General features: G+C 41.1%; 1 protein-coding gene across 2 annotated transcripts in view; it reads left to right on the top strand.

Annotated features, from left to right (window-relative positions):
* Positions 1 to 20,517, top strand: part of CRTAC1 (cartilage acidic protein 1) — a 1,353,390-nt gene that overhangs the window by 761,362 nt on the left and 571,511 nt on the right. For both annotated transcript variants that reach the window (XM_069239641.1, XM_069239640.1), the window contains exon 5: positions 13,294 to 13,450. In XM_069239641.1, coding sequence (XP_069095742.1) covers positions 13,294 to 13,450 — 157 coding nt within the window. The remainder of the gene's footprint in view (positions 1 to 13,293; positions 13,451 to 20,517) is intronic.

Here is a 20,517-nt window from a genome sequence, read left to right as displayed (position 1 = left end):
ATACACCTTTTAGAAACAACCTCAAATGATTTTGCTAACTACCATTGCTGGATTGTTGTGTAACAGAGACAATGGCAGTTTGCAGGAAATGGAATCCGAAGCCATCATGGCTTCAGATAAAATTGGAGGCCAGCAGACAACAATTGCATCATGCGTCAACTCGACTCGAAGTTCACCATCTGAAGATATCATCAAGGTTCTACCAAGCCCCTCTGCATCACCGCAAAAAACAGAAAGCCAGCGAACGAATGGCAGGAATGACAGTTTTTATTTTCTAGCTGCTGGAAAAGAATGCACAGGAGATTACGTGCATTTTGTGTCAGAAATTGCTCCTCATAGGGAAGACTGGCCAGGATTCAGTGGGAACAACTGGAATGTGGAAGCACTTGAGGCTGTGCATCCAAACAGCATATAACATACAGAAATTCAGAAGAAGCAAACCGTAGAAAAAGAACAAACTGCTTCGGAGGAAGTGCTACAATAAGAAGGCCAAGAAAATGAAAACAACATGCAGCGTTTCGGGACATACAGTGGACACGGACTTTAAGCTGTGGTCTGTAGGGAAGTTAATAGAAGAATATTAGCAAAAGCCATGGAGCAGCATGTGCAGCCAGAATAAAAAGATATGAAAAACATATTATCCACTGTCTTCTGTACATGGGGTTAGGCACAAGGTCTGGCCAGAGTCTACGGTCCTGTTAAAAAAAAAAAAAAAAAAAAAAAAAAAAAGTCTTCTGCCCTTTTCAATTTTAATCCCCTAGGTAGACCAGAGCTAGGAAGTGGGGTGCCTCTTTATTATTTTATGGGAAGGTGTGTGTGGTCCCCCTCCCTGATCCATTAGTAAGCCCTGGGGACCCCATCTCCTGGGGTTTAAACAAATAAAAATTTGCTATGGGTACCCCATTCCCACCTCGGACACCCACTACAATTTGATGCCTTGGGACCACAGGGGAATCCCCAGTGGGCCGACCAGCTCCTCTGCCTGCACCGATCCCCGGTGTGAAGGGAACCGGCAGCATTGATTTGCTCCCACCAGAAAACCTATGACTGAGGGCAGGGAGTTGGATGTATGTTCTATGTTTGCGCTCTCCCAGATAGAGAACAATTCGGTGTCTTGGGGGATGGAGTTCCTGTGACACTGCTGTCATCAGGCCCTGGTGATTGGAGTTTCGGGGGCCATTATATGGCTCAAGTAGGGGTCCCTATGACACCCTCATCAAAGAAAAAATACATTGGCTCCTGGGGATGTAATCCCCACAGCCCTTCAAAGGCTTGGGGAGCAGAAGCGTCTGTCCCCCTCCACTTTAAAAAGAGATCAGCTGGGGGACATGGTCCTGGGGACATTCAAAAGACTTCTAGCCACTGCTGATTTAAAAATAAAAAAATAAAAAAACAGATTGACCATGGGAAAGGGGGTTCAGAAGGCTTGGGGTAGGGGGCTGCACACCTCCCTCCCTCCCTAATTTAAAAAAAAAAAAAAGAGAAAAATACATCAGCCCTGTAGGATGGGGGTCCTGGGCCTGTCAAAGAGCTCTGAGAGGAAGGAAGTATACCCACTCCCTCCCTATTAAAAAGCTATTGCCCCTGGGGATAGGGGTCCCTGAGGCCTTCAAAGGGCATTGGGTGGGGCCCTACCATCCCCATCTAAAAAATGCATCAGGCATGGGGGGGGATGGGTACACTGGGGTCATTAAATGATTCTGAGACTGTCTCACATGCCTCCTCCCCAGACAAAAATTATTTTAAAAAATAATTATAATTTGGGAATACGAAATAAGCAAAATAGCCACACATTTCACAGTTACTACTTCAACTAGGGAGCGCTTCATAACATTCTGCAATGTTTTTCTTGGTGGGGCTGAGGCACCACCAAGCTTTTACTTAAAATGTTGTGGTGGGCTGCAGGGACCTCAGCAGTCCACTCAGGAACATTAACCAAAAAGTTGGAATAAGTCTCCTGGGTCATTGAATTCATGACCCCCAGAAGGGCACACCATATTCTGTGTAGTATTCCTAGATGGAGCTGTATGCATTTTAGCTAGTCGAAGAACCCATGTGGTTAGTCCTGTGGCTGCATTTTGTGGCTTGAAGAATGTTAATGAAAGGCTTAACTAACGCTTTATTATGTGAAAGTGATTAATACTAATCATTTCCATGTATATTCATGGAAGTACATTAGATTATAGTTATTAAAAAGTTATTGTGTTGATTTATTGACAAAGGTAATATGTTGATGTTCTTGACCTCTTGATAAAGCCAGTAACCCCATTTTTATATTTTGGTGTTATATCATTTTGACAAAGCCATTAGATCTACCTTACTTAAATGACACCCTTTATATTGTTACTTTACAGTAAAAAAAAAAAAAAGAAAATCACTAAAAATAATATCATAAACCATGAAATCAAAGTAAATGTAACCAAATCCCAAGATGGCAAAATAGGTCTATATTACACTTGATATTGGTTTCGTATTTTTTTTATATTGCATGTTGATTTTGGGATGATTAGTTTGAAAAATCAGTTTTGTTGAAAGTTCACTGAACAATGGACATTGATTGGAATTAGATTAAAACGTTGTTTACCTTTCTTGGACAAATTGTTGATGGAACAAATGAACAATGGTCAGATCAGTGGATTGGGGTGTATTTGCTGGATGCATCTGTTAACACATTTAATTTTTCTGCATTTGTTACATAATTTGCTAAATTTATAGCTTTCACTAAAACTGTCCCTAGCTCTACCTTAGATGAAAACCATACTGTGACAGTCTGCGCTGAATAATTAGCATTTTTTGCTAGTTTCTTAAAAAAGCTTGCTGCATAATTTGGTCCTTCAAGCAGTATAGTCCTAGTAGCACTGACCGTGTTAAAGCTTTACAGTCTCATTTAGGAGGTGTCGTTATAAGCATGAAATATATTTTCCATATTTTAAGGCTCTTTGCTATATGGGTTAGTATATAACTGCATCCTATTCAAGAAAATCATATATATATGTATATCTATGCTTGCCTTCAATGCAGCACAGTTTAAGGCACACCTGATGTAAACAACTGTGATGTCCTGGATCTCCGAATGTACTTGACCGCAAAGAAAACGACTGATAGACATCAGAGTATACAGATACGTAAATAAGGTACATTCAGATTTGGGTCTGAAAAGCTTGGAATGTTACACCCTGGCCAGCTAATGCATTTCTCTGGTCCTGGAGCAAGGGCCTCTTCTTAAAAGGTAAATTATGATCCCCTGTTCCTCTACCTTCTGAGCCGAATCAGGCCCACTTCTCGAAGAAGTCAGATGTAACACGGTGCTTTCCACTCACTATGGTCTCTTTCAATACAAAGTTCTGCCATTTGGTACACACGGAACCCCAACTTCTTTTCAATGATTGATAAATGCATCAAAGGAACCTTTACTTCTAAAAACTCAAACTGCAGATCTTTTTCTCTTATTCAATGGTAACAAAAACTCTGCAAAGAAAATATGTAAAATGCAGAAATTGATTGATCCCAAGGGTTGCACACAGGGGCTGCTCCTAGCTTTCAGATTTGAAGCATTATGCCAGTGCTCCAGCTGGTGTTCACCAGTAGCATGTCATTCTAGGTTCTAATCACAATTTCAGGTTTATCAATGTGTAAGCATACTTATCTCAAGAACATGTCTAAGAGGGCAATATTTTTAGCACATATTAAGGCCCGCCAAAGGTAAGACTCATTCTTCTAGATTCAGACCCACAGGAGACCATGGGGCCTGAAATGTTTTAAATACGTACTATCATGGTTGTCATATTCTCTGTTGCCAATTTGTTAGGCTAATTGAAATTATTAAGTCTAGAAGACTACAGCATGATATAGAATCCTGATGCATCGAACATGCAGCTTGAAGAGTGCATTTATGGGACAAATAGCCATGTACTGAGGAAGAGTGACCCATTGCTAAGCAATGAGCTTTGAAAACAATTGGGCAGAGATTTACTAAGGCTAGAATGGCATAAATTGGAGCAAGGTCCGCTCCAATTTACTTTCCATCTCTAAAGGTATTTTGCACTGTAGATCTGCTCATTTACACCCTCCCAAATCCATTTTGTGCTGCTTTACATAGAAAGAGTCCACCTGGGTGAGATCAATGAAACAGCTATTGGTTTTAATAATCTTAGAAAGGGCTCTAAAAGGAGGAAATGTGTTGATTTCTAGAAATTGACACGTTTCATGTGTACTGCAGTACGGTTTCACCCTTCTGCGCTTATTTTGCACTCAGGAATTAGTGCTGGAAGGGTCGGTATGCCTCTAGTGGAACTCCTTTGCAAGACTTCACACTTTCCTTGTGCCCTTGCACAGGGCTTTATGTCAAGTAAGGCTGCCATTTTGTCCAGCAGCAGCCTAAACATTATTATATATATTGTGCCGCTGTGTTTTCTCTTTCACACAGTGCTACACATTTGGATGCTGCACTGCATAAAAATGTAATACATTTGAGCTTTGCAATTTACTCAAAGAAGGAGGATGGAAGACAACTTGAGCAGGCTACTTATCTCAACAATGGTGAAAAGTGATATCTCTCAAATGGAGAACTGGATCAGCCCTCATGTTGCTTTCTTCTCAGTCTCCTCTCAAAACAACTATTGGGATGCTTATGGCTTCATTATTAACAATATGCGCTGAAGTCCTGGACAAAATAAACATACACAGATTGTACCTCAGGGGCCTACAGAAAATTATGTTGGCTGTTAAGCAGAAAAATAATGAGTTGGGAAATTGGTCTTGTAGGAATATCATCGAGGTCTTTAGGAAACCAGAAAAGATACAAAAGAAACAAAAATAGAGGACTACATCTAAGAAAAGTTGATTGTGTATTTGGGAGGCATAGGATCACTCATGACTCCTCACAGTGGAAGGGGGCATTGAATTCCACTTCTCTAAGTAAGTGCAAAACAAGGCAACAGTCCAATACAACAGTGTAATACATGAACTAAATGGGTATGAAGCATCTACTATAGTATCATATTGAATATAGAAGGCTAAGGTATGGAATGTGGCAACACTGAGTTCTTTGAAAGACAGACACAAGCCTACAATTAGACCATCATTGCCAGTGGCTCAGGAATTAGTGTTCTATGTATTGGCCTGATATTCTGATAAAGCCAGACTCTGTGGAGTAAGAGTTTCTCAGGTGATATAACACCACCCAAGTACTAGTGTTTTGTGGGGAATAGCTTCCTGATTTTGGCACTTACTGCACCAAAATCTAAATGTTCAGTAAATACTGTTACTTTAGGGTAAATATTGTTACTAAGACACAAATGGTTCAAAAAGAGAGTAAAATACCCACAAAGTCCTAGACGGGAAGTGCTTAGGAATAAAACCATGCTAGGGGACACACATAAAGCAGTAGTGCGAGGTTATTTTATTTCTAATTATGACTAGAATGATTAGGGAGAGATGTAACCAGGTCATTTAGAACACAACCCTACCCATCAAGGAGGGCCTGTGAAGGTTGGGGCAACCATTACTTTAAGATCAAGGATACACAAGAGTTCAGTTTAGTTAATGGGACTTCACAAGCAGGAACAGGCTGTTGGCCACTTTGACCAGAAGGTTAGTAACGGTCTACAGGTTTGATTAACTGTGTCCAGACACAGTAGCAAAATATTTTGCAGAACCAAAAACATGACATCCAGATTGTAGAGGGATATTTTGCAGAACTAAAATCATGGCATCCAGATTGCAGAGTGAGGTCTGCATAAAAATGAACAACCAAGAGAAAGGATCAGCTAGAGAAATTCTCTTGATACTGTGAAACTAATTAAATTAAAGGCAGATGCACTAAGAGTTTTAATAGTTGCAAATGCTCCAATTATGTGTTTGTGACTGTTGAAATAATTGTATTTTTGTACTGTTCCCATCTTAGGAAATTTCCCTGACTCCTAAAATGGGATTTTTAATGGATACTGAGTCAGAATCTGGAGGAGATGAGTTGTAGGCATCCAACCCAAATACCAAATTAGTATCTTAGTAATCAGTATTTTGTGAATTAAATCCTTTGCAAAACATTGAAAATGTACATCTCAAAGATGATTGTAATCCATTTGCAAATGGAATGGTTTCCTTTGGGAGCCCGTTTTGTTGTCAATGTAAAACCTAAAAAAGTTTGTTGTAGAGTAAGCACTGGTGCAGGGGAAAACAGGTTTTGCTTAAAATGGAAAAAAATAGATTGATTTTTTTTTTTTTTTTTAAAGCAACCCATTTTCCTTTAAGGAAAACAGGCAGCATTAAATAAAAATACTTTACTGAAAATCAGTCAGACTTTTTGGGCTGCTGACCATTGTGGTGCCCCACCCATGGCAAGCTGGATTGAGTTGCAATTTACCTACCTAATGAATACTAATTAGGTGTGTCAGGTTATAACCCTATCAGCTTCTGTTTTTAATGAGCAAACCTAATGGTACACAAGTTGGCTCATAATGATCTTTACTAATTATGTAAATACTGGTCTCAAATTGCAACCAGTATTTTGCGACAAATAAATAATACATCTGGCCAAATGTCACTAAGCGACAGAAATTACCACTAAATAACTTGACTAAACTAAAATTTCTTTTTTTGTTGGCTTGTGTGGTTATAATTATTGATCAGTTCAGAATTAAGTCATTTTACTGCCCTGCAATAAAATTGTTGAGGACGACATAGAATTACATCTAGATTTCGCATCGCCTACCAGAACCACCACTGACCAACACATCTTCAAGCACGGATATTGCCTCACCCAACGCAACACTCTGGAACTGCTGCTCCATGACACATTTCCACACAAAGGCACACTTTGCAGCACCCTGGAACTACCAATGAACTCTGTATCTCCTCACCTGGACCTTGAATCGCCCCTGTTACGGAGCACATACTCCATGCAGGACTCCGCATTTCTTTGCAACCAAGATTGAAGTACTGAGTTTAGTGAACCTAAGTGGGTGCCCATAGTGACCCACGCTCCATCGCAGTCAGCCTGAATTTGCACCTTTGTCCTGGTTCGCGCGACCAAGTAACCATACATGGTACTTTGTGTTGTTTAGTGCTATTTTCACTGAAATGTTTAGCTTGCATATCTTCAATCCTACGGTTTGGAATGTTGTTGTTTTTGTCTTGATTTATTGATTAAAATGTACTCCTTTTCTAAATTTGGATGGCATTTCTCTTGTATTATGTTTTCACTCTATTGCTGTTTGAAGTGCTGCATAAATACTTTACACATTGCCTCTGACTGCTCTGTGCCAAGCTACCAGAGAACTGAGCACAAGTTAATTTAGGGTTTGCTTGTAACTTCACCATGACAAGGGTCCTGATTGCTGTTTTCATCCCCCTCAACCAGGTGCCCAATTTCTCACAGCCACCATTTGGGGCACTTTTTGGTAGTTCTGATTCTACTCCCCCAGGTGTCTACTTTTCAGAAATGTCTAGGTTTGATAGGTTTCCCTAGATGGCCACCAAGCCTGGGACCAAACACCCAGGTACTCATCTTACAAAAACAGGTCATTTTGTGATAGATAAGGGGCCACCTGCATTTATGGTCCCGGGCTCGGTGGCCATCGAGGGAAACCTACCAAACCAAGACATTTCTGAAAACTAGACACTTGGGGGAGTCCAGGGAGATGTGGCTTGCTTTGATCCCCCAACGTTTTCTTACCCAGAATCCCCTGCAAACCTCAAATTTAGCTGAAAAGTCACTTTTTCCTAAGATTTCTGTGCTGAAAAGTTGCAGGATCGCTGTACCGGCACATAATCCCTACCACCCAGCATTTCTCTGTCTCCCAACAAAAATAATTCACTTGTGTGCGCGGGCCAAGTGCCTGCAACAGGGAAGGGCCAGAAACGTGTGGAAATTGATGGGTAAAAACAACAAGTCCAAAAGGGCATATTTTTTTTTTTAGGCGCTTCTAAGCTGACACAGCTTTGAGCACCCACACAAGTGGGGCAGAGTTTTTATCAGTACAAATGGGACAATGTTGGGTAGTGGGGCAATGCTGGGTAGTAAAAATTGTGTGGATTCCGGAAGTTTCCATAACAGAAATGTAGGGAAAATACATTAATTTAGGCAACATTGGAGGTTTGCTGGGCATTGTAGGTAAGGAAATGGTATGGGGTTCAGTTGAAGCACACCACTGGACTCCGCCAGATATTTTGTTTTCAGAAGTATCTGAATCTGGTAGGTTTTTCCAGGTGGCAGCTTTCCCAAGTCTAAAAAGTGCAGCCGATCACCATTGCAAGTTGGACAATATTGGGAGTTAGCCAAGCTCTCCTGTCCCACATGTAAAATCGACACTCAAAAGAGTCAAATGCCCTCTTGCTTGCCATTGGGATGAGATGCTTTACTCCACGGTGAGGGAGAGGGGGGAGGCCAGAAAGACTGTTGCCACCTTCAGTTGGGGTGGGGGCATAACATGCCTTCAGTGATGGGCAGACCTCACTCATCTTCCTTTTTTTTTTTTTTTTTATATATCCTGCCGTCTAGTGGACTGGCTCTGGGTGGTTGGTCAGGGGAAATTACATTCATCTGCCCCCCCAGGGGTGGGGGAGAAAGACTGTTTCCCCATTTATTTGGGGTGGGGGAATGGCTATGCCCATGATGAGCAGCCCCCACCCCACTTCTTTAAAAAGAAAAATATATATATATATTGCCTGGCGTCTAGTGGGCTTTCAACCCCCCATAGGGTGGGGAGCAGATCTCTGGCAATTGTCCTATCTGTCCCACAGAGGTGCAGAAATACATTGGTACCCATTTATGTGGGGTGGGGCATGCCTATGGTGGGCAGCCCCCATCCCTCTTTTATTTAAAAAAAATCCCTGGTGTCTTGTGGGCTTTCTGCCCCCCTTGGGGACAGATTGGGGTAATAAAACTCAATCTGGCCCCCGGGGTGGGCAGGCAGACTGTGTCTATTTTTCAGGGAGGGTGGGAGCATTGCCATCCCTGATCTGGGCAGCCGCCACCCCTAGACATTACTAAAAAAAAAACTGGTGCCTAGTGGGCTTTCTGCCCCCCCCCCCCACAGGGCATATTGGAGTTAATAACCCACATCTCCCCCCTTGAGGTAGAATGACTGTGCCTACTTTTAGGGTGGGTGCATTGCCTTGCCCATTCTAGCAGTCCTCACCCCTCTACTATAAAAAAAAAAAAAAAAAATCCCTAGTGTCTAGTCGTTTTTCTGTCCCCTGGTGGGGCGGCAGGGGGGGCAGATTGGGAATACTAACCCCCATCTGCCCACCAGAGCAAGGCAGAAAGACTGTTCCTATTTTTGGGGGAGGGTGGGGGCATTACCTTGCCCATTGTGGGCAGCCGCACGCTTTTCTAAATAGATTAAAAAGTCCCTGGTGGCTAGTGAGCATTCTTCCTCCCTGGGGGATTGTGGGGGCAGAAAGACCACACTTCCTGGTGGCCTAGTGGAGTGGATCCCTGCTTGGGTTTCACTCTCCTGAGGCAATCCACAAGGAGGGATCTACCAGGGAAAGGTACCTTTGGAAAGAAGAGAATCTTCAACTGGCTCTTTTTGCTTTCATTTTCCCTGTAATGACGTCGGCGTGCACAGTGCACCAATTTTCATTTCAGGGTGGTGATAGTTTTAGCTTTGGTTGCTGGGGAAGCTCTTCCACGTAATGGGATTTCGATTTTTGGGGTTCTCAGAAAATCTCTTATATTTACTTACATACCTGCACATTCATTCCTACATTGTGTGCTTTATAAAGTGGATTAAGAAAGAGTTGAATTAACGGCCAGTAATATTGTGACATGAGCAGCTGTAAGTAAAGTGTACTTAAGTGTCCTATAATACAAAGAGTTTGGGAGCCCGAAAGAGACAGTGACATTGTTTGCTTTTAGTTGACAGACTGTTGCCTTATATTCAGCCATAATAATGCTACTACAGTTTTCCACATAAAATGTACGTTTTATTTTTTGCTGGAATGTTATTTAAAAAGTATTTTGCTATGCGGAATGGTTAGGTTTGTAAATCAGATACATCTAAAAAGTAGTACGGAGTAATTTGTATATAAATGTTGGAATTGTTTGATTTGTAAAAGCTTTTCAGTAATTTCTAGCCAATAATTCCAAATTAGTTAAAACTCATAAGTATCTGTTACAGCAGTGGTTCCCAACCTGGGGGTCCGCAAAGCCTCCTCAGGGGGTCTGTGACTGCTTAGAAAATTAAATATTATTAACAGATTAATAAAGTGTATTTAAATAAAGTGGCTAAATGTGCAACTGAAAATTTTAAAACATACTGTAAAAGACAAGGAATTGGAAATTGGAGGCTAAAAATTAATCTAGTATCCTCAGATTGAGTTGTGGGAGCAGTGCAGGTGCATCAATCGGAACTAAGTATGGATGATGTGTGCCTTTGATTTTAGAATTAAAATTATATCTTTTATTTATTTTATATATATTTGTTTGCAAACTAGAACAAATGTGTTATATTTTGTATATGTGTTTGATGAATGTTTGTTTCTGTATTTTTGTGTGTATTGTTTTGAATTTACAATTATTGTCAATGTTTAGGCCCCGGCTTCCAGTAATGACTCAGAGGGCGGGGTCCCTAGATTCCAATAATGGTTTGGTAGGGGTCTCTGTGTTTCAGTAATGATAAAGTGGGGGTCCACAGAAGTCAAAAGGTTGGGAACCACTGTAGTTACAGAATTTTAGCTTTACAAGTTCACATCAAAATTAAAAAATAATATGAATATTATTTTGGTGCTTTAACAAATAGTCAACTCTTTTTTCCTTGCCTATTTAAAACTAAAATATTGTTTGACAAAGACTCTTCATTATAACTGTTAAAGCCTTTAGAATTGTTTTCCAAATACAAATATTTTTGAAGCGTATTAGGAGTTTTGAAAATGTTAGGGTTCTTTGAATCTGAGTAAATGTGGGCGTATAATATATATGACTTTAGAGAATTGGACCTCTAAGTAAGTATATATTACCAATTAACAAAAATACAGGTTTGAAAGAGGACTGAAAGCTGAAGACTGTTTGCATGTGTAGGAAATCAACGACCTCTGAGTGGGGCCAGCAAATAAAGGAGAAGACTAGTGGGAAATTCTCAATAGCAGTTTATAAACTCTACTCCTTTCCACCACTTTTGCCAAAATATTTATAGTTCCAGCCACCTCCTACCCTGTCGATCTCGGACAGTCCCATACACCATCTATTGTTCCATCAATATATCCGAAATAAATAGGCACTTTATCGCTCAGTAATTCTACCTATTTGTATATTTCTAGCTACTTATTCTTATAATCGTTAATTTAGTATGAAGACATATATTACTTTATGCTGTGTAATAAGAATTTGAATTTAAAAAAGACTATAAAACAACACTTTAGGATTGTGTTAAAGATGACAGAGTCTTAAATTGTATCATTTTGAAAACGTACTTACAAGGTGCCAGGATTCATTCAAGCGGTATACCGAAAGCTTAAAGTAGCAGTGGCACTATAAATGCTTGTTGTTAAAACAAATGAATAACATGAACCAAAATAGTAAAATATTTTCCTTTTCATCTTTGTGCACTCACTGGGGTAAACTGCTGCTTAAAAAGAGATTTTCAGCACCTTGCACATTTTTTTAGCTACAAACATTCTGATTTTTTTTTTTTATATTTTAATTTATTAATCCACATTAGCAAATCTAAAAAAAAAACATCTCTATGCTGGTTTAGGCTAATATTTTGATAGAAAGAGGTTGTAGGACCTTAATGACAAAAATATTTTTGGCGGGGAACCATCCACTACTAAGAACACATTATAACACGTGCTGGAAAACAGCACTGTAATCCTGCTACAAGAGTACCAGATACTGCGGTATATGATTACTCCAAGAGGCAGGATTTCGGACACACTGAGTTCCGCACTCAAGAGTTACTGCATAATTGCAGGATTAGGTTTACATATTCACCAATATTTACTCAATTCAAGGCCTTCCTTGTCCACATTACACCTAGGGAAATAATTAAGTGTGGTTTCCCTTAATGCTTGGAATCGTGATTCAGATGTAAACTCATGTTTATGACCAACTCGAGATTACCATAATATTCCTAGTAATAACCATAGACTGTTCAGCTCAAGTTATTGGTAACCATGAGTGATAACACCTGATGAACCCAACGCTCTATCAGATACAAAGGATAACTTAGCATAGTCTTCCTACAGATCCAAATACTGAAATCAGGTGTAGAATTGAAGAATTCATTTAAGTCAGACAAAAAAAGATGAAGAATATAATGTTCTGTTTTTTGTTTCCATTATTCCGTGAGCGATTCTCATGTCACCCTGGTGGATATTTCCAATTGAACTTTCATTGTGGTTTGCAATTAATCATTTTTTTGTGTTTTTTTTGGTACAGATAGCTTTAGCTGCCTGATGCAGACAGGATTGTATCCCATATTATATAATATATGTAGAGTGGACTTAGGTCATTCCCTCGCTCCTGACTATATGCCTTTCTTGTTTACCTTAGTTCCATGCTCCTTAATTCAATGGCTTTCCTCCCTATTTTTGTATTTGTTCCACAATTTGAGTATTTCTACTTTATCATATTTTTTGATAGGATGAGTTGCATTCCACTGCTTTCAGTGCTGAAGTACAAAAACAATTTTGTATCTGTTGCTTTTTTGCATTTCACGGGAGTGCAGCACTTTCTTGGCACTCTCCTTCTGCACTCCCGCTCCCCCATCTTGACCCTCCCACCTCATCATCCTTGACTTATTCAATTATCTTTCAGCCCCCAAACAATCTCCCTATTTTATCTTTTTTTGCCCTAATGATTTCTTTAGCTCCATTCACCACCTCCCATTCTCAAGTCTTGTCACATTACCTCCTGCCTTTCCTTGCTCAGCTTTTCTTGCAGTAAATGATTTTTTGCTTCTGCAAGGGCCCGAAGCAGCATACTGCTAATGGGTCACTCTCTTTTCCCAAGTTCTGTGGCATCGTATGCATTTTATTAACGGATGTGTACTTCTGTCTGCCATTTTTAAATCTTAATTTAAAAATATGGTATTACCAAAGAAAAAACCAAGATGGCTACTGGTGCACCAGCAGACACCAAATGTCTTCTTGGAATGTTTTATCTTCATGACCAAAGCCATTCTGAGATGACTGAAAATGCGGGGAAGTGTGTACTGACGCTCTAGCATCCATTTCAGATTAGTTTTGTCAGTTTTGTCATAAAAGTCATTATTTTTACCTTGTTAATTCAGTTTGCTCCTTGAAGCTGATTGTTGTCCTCTAATATCTTTGAACTCTCTCCTCTCACAGGGATCCGGTAGATATTCCATCTACATTGCTAACTATGCCAATGGTAATGTTGGCCCTCATGCCCTGATTGAACTGGATGAAGCTGCAAGTGATTTATCTAAAGGCATTCTGGCACTCTCAGATGTGGCTGCGGAAGCTGGAGTCAATAAATTTACAGGTACATTGTTAAAAGGCATGGAACTCTTTATTAGTAAAGCTACAGGTAAAACTTTTTTTTCAACAGGATGCAGGCACATTTGTTGTTTCACGTTCTGACACTCTGCAAGTGATCAAGGATATATTTTGCGGAAAAGCGGTCTTGTAACAGTTCAGAATCAAACAGCTAGGACTATTTTACATTAACAAATGGGGGGGGGGATGTGCAATAGTAAACTTGATGAAGCTTTGCTAGCTGTGGCTTATTTAATGGTGATTGGTCCATATATATGTTTTTTCAACACACAGATAAGAAAATATTACCCTAATTTTGCAATATTAATAAAGTCATTCTTTTTTAAGTGATTCAGAAGGAACCCGTTTAGGTTAGACTTATAATTATCCAGGTTCTCTGGACTATTGATTTGCCCCAATTATGATACATATATTTATTTTCTAGCCAACAGCACGTGAAATGCGGGGCACATTTACCAAAAATTCATGCGGCACAGTGCAGGAAGTTACCATGCTGCCCTGCGCTGTGTGACAGGGAAAGGGCAGGAATGTGCCATATCTAATGTTATACAGCGCATTCCTGCCTTTACACAGCGCTGGTGCAGAATATGCTACCAAGCATCAATGCAGGCACTCTTGCACCAAAGTGCAGGGGGCCTGCATTGTAAGCAGGATTATTTTGTGTAGGAAGGGGCTCCTCCCAACACAAACAATCCCCTGAGTCAGTACACATAGAAAGAGGAAGCAACAAGGAGAAGTAAACATATTTATCCTTGTTACGTCTCACCTGGGAGTGCCAGTATCGACACATTCCCTGGTTTACTACTTATTGTAAATCAGGGAATGTGCCAAAATCCCTTGGTGGTGTGTGGGAATACCCATGCACCATCCATGAAATGCCTCCCTGTGGCAGAGTAATGCAGTACAGTGATTTGCGCTGCATTGCAATACTCTTGATTTATCAAGACTCTCAGGGTCATGCATGGTGGCCTTGCGTGGCTTAATAAATTGCATTTTAAGGGTTGCATCACCTTTGCACCCCATTGCATGGTGCAAAAGCTATGCAACCCTTTAAAAAACAAAATGCTCCCTACATGTCTAGGCATTTCTGTAAGTCGTGTTTATCTCCATTCTCTGAAATACCCTCATAATTGATCCAGGTTCAGTAACATTAAGATAATTTGAGTATCAGTCAGAAAGAACACGCCACATAGGTAACAAACATTTTCTCAACTCCTCCCTTATCTCCAACTTTAAGCACTATCTATAAAGTATGGAACAAACTTAGTGATAAAGCAATAGCAGATTCACAACCACACTGTGAGGCAATGCTGTGAAAGAAGTCATGGATTTGTTTGCAAGCACAACTAACAAAATTATGTTCAAATAATGAAAAGTTACGCCTAGACGCAATTATTGTATTTAATTGAAAATCAATGAACATGGCCTTCCATATGATTTTCCATCTGACGTGTCGTAAAACCTCACTGTTGTGTGAAATATTTATTTAATATAGAATGCTATTGTGTCTTTGCATTGGCATGAGTATAGTCTTAACAAAGATTGAGGAATTTACACTTTTCCAGGATATTATTCCCCTGAGTGGTCACCATGTGCATAAGATGGGTATGAACACAAAGCCAGGTTTGCAATCAGAGTGGGAAGGACCGAACAAAGTGTGAAGGAAAGCTGTGGTACATCCATATGTGCAACAATCTGTTTTATCAGGGACGGCCCCTCCACTATGGAGGAGGAGGATTGCCCCAATGCTGAAAACACAAAAATAAAATAATATAATTATTTTATTGTCATTTTATTTTAGCTTCCTAGGCTAGTCTGCATGCCAAGTGTATGGCAGGGCCATCCTCTGCGTCAGCAGATGGAGGAAGAGTAGTCAGTGCACTTTAATTGCGCATGTTGGTTTGGCCTGACGTCTTAGGCCGGCCAAACCGACATGCACACTTAGAACTCTCCACCAGGGCTGTGCTGCACCGCTTGGTGGAGACCTAGTGCAGGCTTCCAGTCACAAACTGTGCACCATTTCAGCTGCTCAGACTAATCCTGGTGCTCCTCTCTCATGCTGGGTAACAGCATGATGAGAGCAGAATCTGGATTGGGTGGAGGGCAAGCACAGAAGCACCAAGGCAGCCGGAACAGAGGAACACCAAAGTAGCAGATGTTTATTTTTATATTATCACTCCATTCCCGCCCTGCCCCACCAAGCATTACTGGCGGCAGCTGCCACTACCAGTGGGCTCTTTGTATGGCATCTGCTTAATTACAGAATCATTGCTCTCTGCATCCTCGTTTGCGCACCCTGCCCTGTCAACCTGTTCAGCTTTATCATCAGATATAGTTCTTCTACCGTTCTCAAAACTCTGGTATGAGGATTGCCTAGCCTTGCAGCATTCATGTTTCATGCTCCCACTACATTGCCCATGTGTTTCTAATGTCATTGTTATCCTTACTGTACTGCTTTCTTCTTTGGTCCAGTCACAAGTAGTGTGGCGGGCCAAGAGTTTTTTGCTCGATCCAGTAAGCAGTATCATACTGGGTGAAGTACTTGTAGGATCTGGTAAGTATACACTATTCCAATATCAAACTCAGAAACGGGGCACAAAATACAGGCATCAGTTCCTACTGCAGCGAATTCTGCATGTTCCAGTAATAGCAACATATTTTTTTCTTAATAAATTTCATCAATTTTGACCTGCTGAAATTGACCTAGCAGGTAATTGTGGGGAGTGGTGTTTATTAAAACATGATTATCACGGGTGCGGTTAACTCCACGTTGCTTGGAATACCGAGGTGTACCGAGGCTTGTACAGGAATCGGAATTTTACAGCCCACGTGTGATCGGAGACCATGCTTGTGCTCACATTTTGGCTGCAAGACCAATAGAACCATAATTTCCACCTTGTGCTTTGTAATCCACTCTTCCATCCACCCATTCACTGTAGTTCTACCTTTCCACTAAACCCTAGCCTGTTTTCTGCTCCTTTACATCCAGTCTTCTTGAATACCCCTGCACACCATCATCCCTCTTTCTACCTGGCCCTCAGTACCTTAGATAAGTCCCTGCTTGCGTTGCATCTTTCTGTGCAGGTAGGCAGACAATTACACAGCCGTGGGCGTGAAATAAGTAGTGCTGACATGGTATTTAATTCTGGCAGGGCATTAAACAACTGGATTTGTGCCTGTGACAGTTCCAGTGCTAAAACATGGTGTTGGCAGAGTTTCAGCACAGTGTGCTTTGGAGATAAGACGGCAGTGATCTGTAAGAAAATCTGTTCCACCATCAAGAAGCTTTTCATGCATTAGTTTATCACAGGGTTGTGAAGACTTACACCAAAGATCAGTCTACTTGCTGTATCTTTATTCATGTGTGTTAATAAAAAAGAGCGGCATCCATAGCAAATATTTCATTACCGTAATGGAATTTCCATGAGATAAAGGCGAGGCCATTTCTTTTAGATGAGATCTTAGAAAATGTTCTACATCTGTTGAAAAGGGATGAATAAAAATCATTTATTGTACAGTTATTGCAGGAAATCTCATCTAAACGCAAGGCCAAGATAAGAGATAACCAGTGCAGGGGCCGAGCATGACTGCACGCGCAGCTTGGATAAAGGATGTGTTGAGCCTGTAGAAAGCTCGTACGCTCGGTCTTATTGCGGAACAGGTGGTGATAAAGTGAGTACTGAACAGTACTGTGGGTGCAGGCATCATGCTGAGAAAAGGACGGGTTAAGAGGACTACCTCTATTTTTTGAGGAAGGCTGCCCTGAAGACAGTTCGACCAGAGAGGTCATGGAGTTCAATGAATGCAAAGGGGATGCGAAAATTTGGGGAAAACCTGTTTTTTTAGAGATTGCAGATGGGCCCAGTTGGCTCAGCTGATGGATGTCTCTGTACATGGAAGTACAAACTACAGTCCTCTCGCACACTTTGATGGCTTCCAGTAAATGTAGTAATTATAAATGGGGTTGTTAATACCGCCCAGAGAGACTAATGTCAGCTTAACGTTGTGTTTGTGTGAGATCCTATTTTGCCGAGAATCATGGGCAATACTTAAAAATCGTCATAAAGACAACCCCTGGTTTGGCACAAGAGGGTGCTTCCATGTGCAAATGAGGACTTTCGCATGCACTTGCTACACAAGTGCTGTTCATGGTGTTATTTGTGGGTTAGTCTCTCAAGTTGAAGAGTGAAACACAATGAACACATGGATACAGGATGCTTAAAAGTAACCACCAGAGTATTTGCTAGAAAGCGCTAAGCGAGGTATGCACTCCGATATGAAATGCTGGTGAGTTACTGGTGCCACTATCACACATCAGGAAAAATGTTTGAAGTGAGTAGATGTAGGGAAAGCAGGTCGGCCACTCATTGGGGAGTGCGCTAGACTGCGCTTGCGTTATAAAACCTTTCATCTACATAAAGCATGAGCCAGACTTCATAAACACAAATGTTACCAAAAGTCCCGATAGTAAACATATTGATTACATAACAAGAACAATGTGTTCAAATGTGTTAAGGACAGCTTTGGATAGTGCCCTATTCACAAACAAAAAAAAATAGCAACTATGAATTTACTCCAGCGATTTGCATAGTGGGATGGGCGGGCTTTGTTTGGCATTTAATTTTTTTTTTTTTTTTTGCCAAGTGCCAGGCAGGATAACCGTGCACACTGAAAACTGGCCCCGGGCAGATTGCCCTCTGAGAGGGAGACCCTGGGAAATTGCACCCACTCTAAGTTATTTCGTCCTTCTCTTGGGAAACTGGCCATGCTTGCAGCCAGCTACAGGGGTCTGAAATGAGCCCTCGCTTTATGTGAGGGCTTGTTCAAAGCAGATTAAATGCAGCAGTGGCCGCCGCAAATCTCAATGGGGGAGGTGTGGAGGGGGAATTTGGAGACGGGGCAAAGGGGACAGGGAAAAAAAAAAAGACACCTTCCCCTGCTGCTGTCTTCCACTGCCACACTTGTTGCACCTCTTCTTGTGATGTCCCAGCATTCACTGGGACACCCTCTTCTTGTGATGTCCCAGCATTCACTGGGACACCAGCACAGGCTCCCCAGCAATCCTGGTGCTGCTTTCATGCTAAAGCTACTATGAAAGCGGTGCCAGGACTAGTCTGAGCATCACTACCTGAAGCTCAGACACAGCCCTGGGTTCTGTGCAGTTTCTCAAGCTGGCTATTAAACACAGCCCGGCTGGAGAAACCTAAGTGCACATGTGTGTTTGGCCGGCATGAGACACATGTTTCCATCATTTAGGGGTAGATTAATGAGCAATGGGTACGAATATTGGTTATTTTTCTTTCTGTTGGAAGGACAGATCTGACTTTACTGCTTCTTCACCCCCGCACAGAGGATGCATCTTCTGCACCTGGGCCCTGGTTTATCTGTTGGCAGAGAGGCTAGATTTTGTTGAACTTTGTGCTTTGATTTTGTGCTCGTTACCTCATAGGTTTTCTTAGAAAAGGTGCTACAGGGTAATTCAAATAGTTTAGTTGGTATTTGAACTCTAAAACTACTACTACTTGTGTATACCCCTATATATATCCCAGTACTACTTAACTGCCCAACCCAAGTAGCGTGGGGTTTGCCAGCTGCCCACCCACACTCTCCGTCCCCAAGTCCTGCATTCAGATATTTTCACAGTTGGAATTATATCCTTTATCTTCCACTACCAGAATCAATTCAGATGCATTTATTTTGTTTAAGCAGAACCTGTGACACATGATTTAAGCCTTTACGATTTAAGTTGAATACCAAATAATAGCTTGCTTTGTGTAACGCGTGCTGTCACATACTTTGCTCCTTCTTTCCTCTATCAGTACCAGGTTTCACTAACGCTCCACTCAGTGGTGCTCACTTTTTTACCCTGAGAGATATGACTCAGTCCGAGCAGCTTATAGGTTTTGCAGTGATCTCAATAGCAAATGACTAATTCATTGACCCATTGTGTCAAGCACAGGCATCCGCAGCTGTGGCTTCTTTGTGGAGATGTGTATGCATGGGTGTGCTGCAATCTATCCCATCTCCTGCGGTTAAGAGCACACATATGAGGCATGGCAATTGGTGGCAATGGTGGGGTTTGTAATGACTTTCCTTGTCTGTACAACCACTGATCTTGTAAGCAGACCTTCTGCCACATAGGCTGTCAGGGAGAAGTTCTAAATCTGAGCTGCCTGCCCTCTTCTTTAGTTGGGTATTTACCCTTGTCCTATAGCTATCTCTGTCAGCCATCGTCTGTTAACGTGCTCGACAGTGGTACAAGAAATGGAATCTGCTGTTCCTTGTCACCATATCATACTGACTATACAGTGGATTAGAGTGGACACTCAGGACGAGAAGTACAATTGTTTGGTTTCATTCTCCAAAACTGAAGCAAGCAACACACTTCTAAACCTCTGTGGTATTCTACACACTGGCAGACAGCAGTGTTCCCCAACTAATTGGGATAGTAGAGCTTGGGCGCCACAGTCAAGCAGTATGATGGACGAGAAAGGGAACAATTAGCCCAATATCACTGGGGTACTATGGTACATTGTCAACTACCCATGGCAGATTAAGCAGTTCTCTTGTCATATTCACTACTATCATAGGTATTTTGAGCAATATTGTGATGTGTTTTACAAATGCACTGACACATTATAAAACTTCCCAGATCACTGAGCAGCACCTTGGCATATTGAGTTCAAATTTACACACTTCTCATTACGTTTTGAGACTTAAATGTGCTTCTTCTTCTTCAGGGGAACATAAAAAGACATGGTTGATAATTTTAGAAACAACCATAGTACGGCCAGCAGTACGTGATTTGATTAAAAAGTATATTAGTCTTAATGGTGCAAGGAAGAGGATCAGTGAGATATCATTAGGTTCATTAAGCAGAATAGCTGTGTTCTTTTCAGTTTTCTTGAAAACTACGTGTCTGCCAAACCAAAAACAATTTCTACAAAGAGGAGCAAAATCATGACTAATGCAGCACCACAGAAAGGAAAAAAGAAAAACACAAATTTAGAACTACAACAAATCCCAAAACGAACAGTAGTGGCTCTCCACAAC

Source organism: Pleurodeles waltl, chromosome 6 (assembly GCF_031143425.1).
Source record: "Pleurodeles waltl isolate 20211129_DDA chromosome 6, aPleWal1.hap1.20221129, whole genome shotgun sequence".
In the NCBI taxonomy this organism is placed as follows: domain Eukaryota; kingdom Metazoa; phylum Chordata; class Amphibia; order Caudata; family Salamandridae; genus Pleurodeles; species Pleurodeles waltl.
This window is presented reverse-complemented; position numbering and strand designations above follow the sequence as displayed.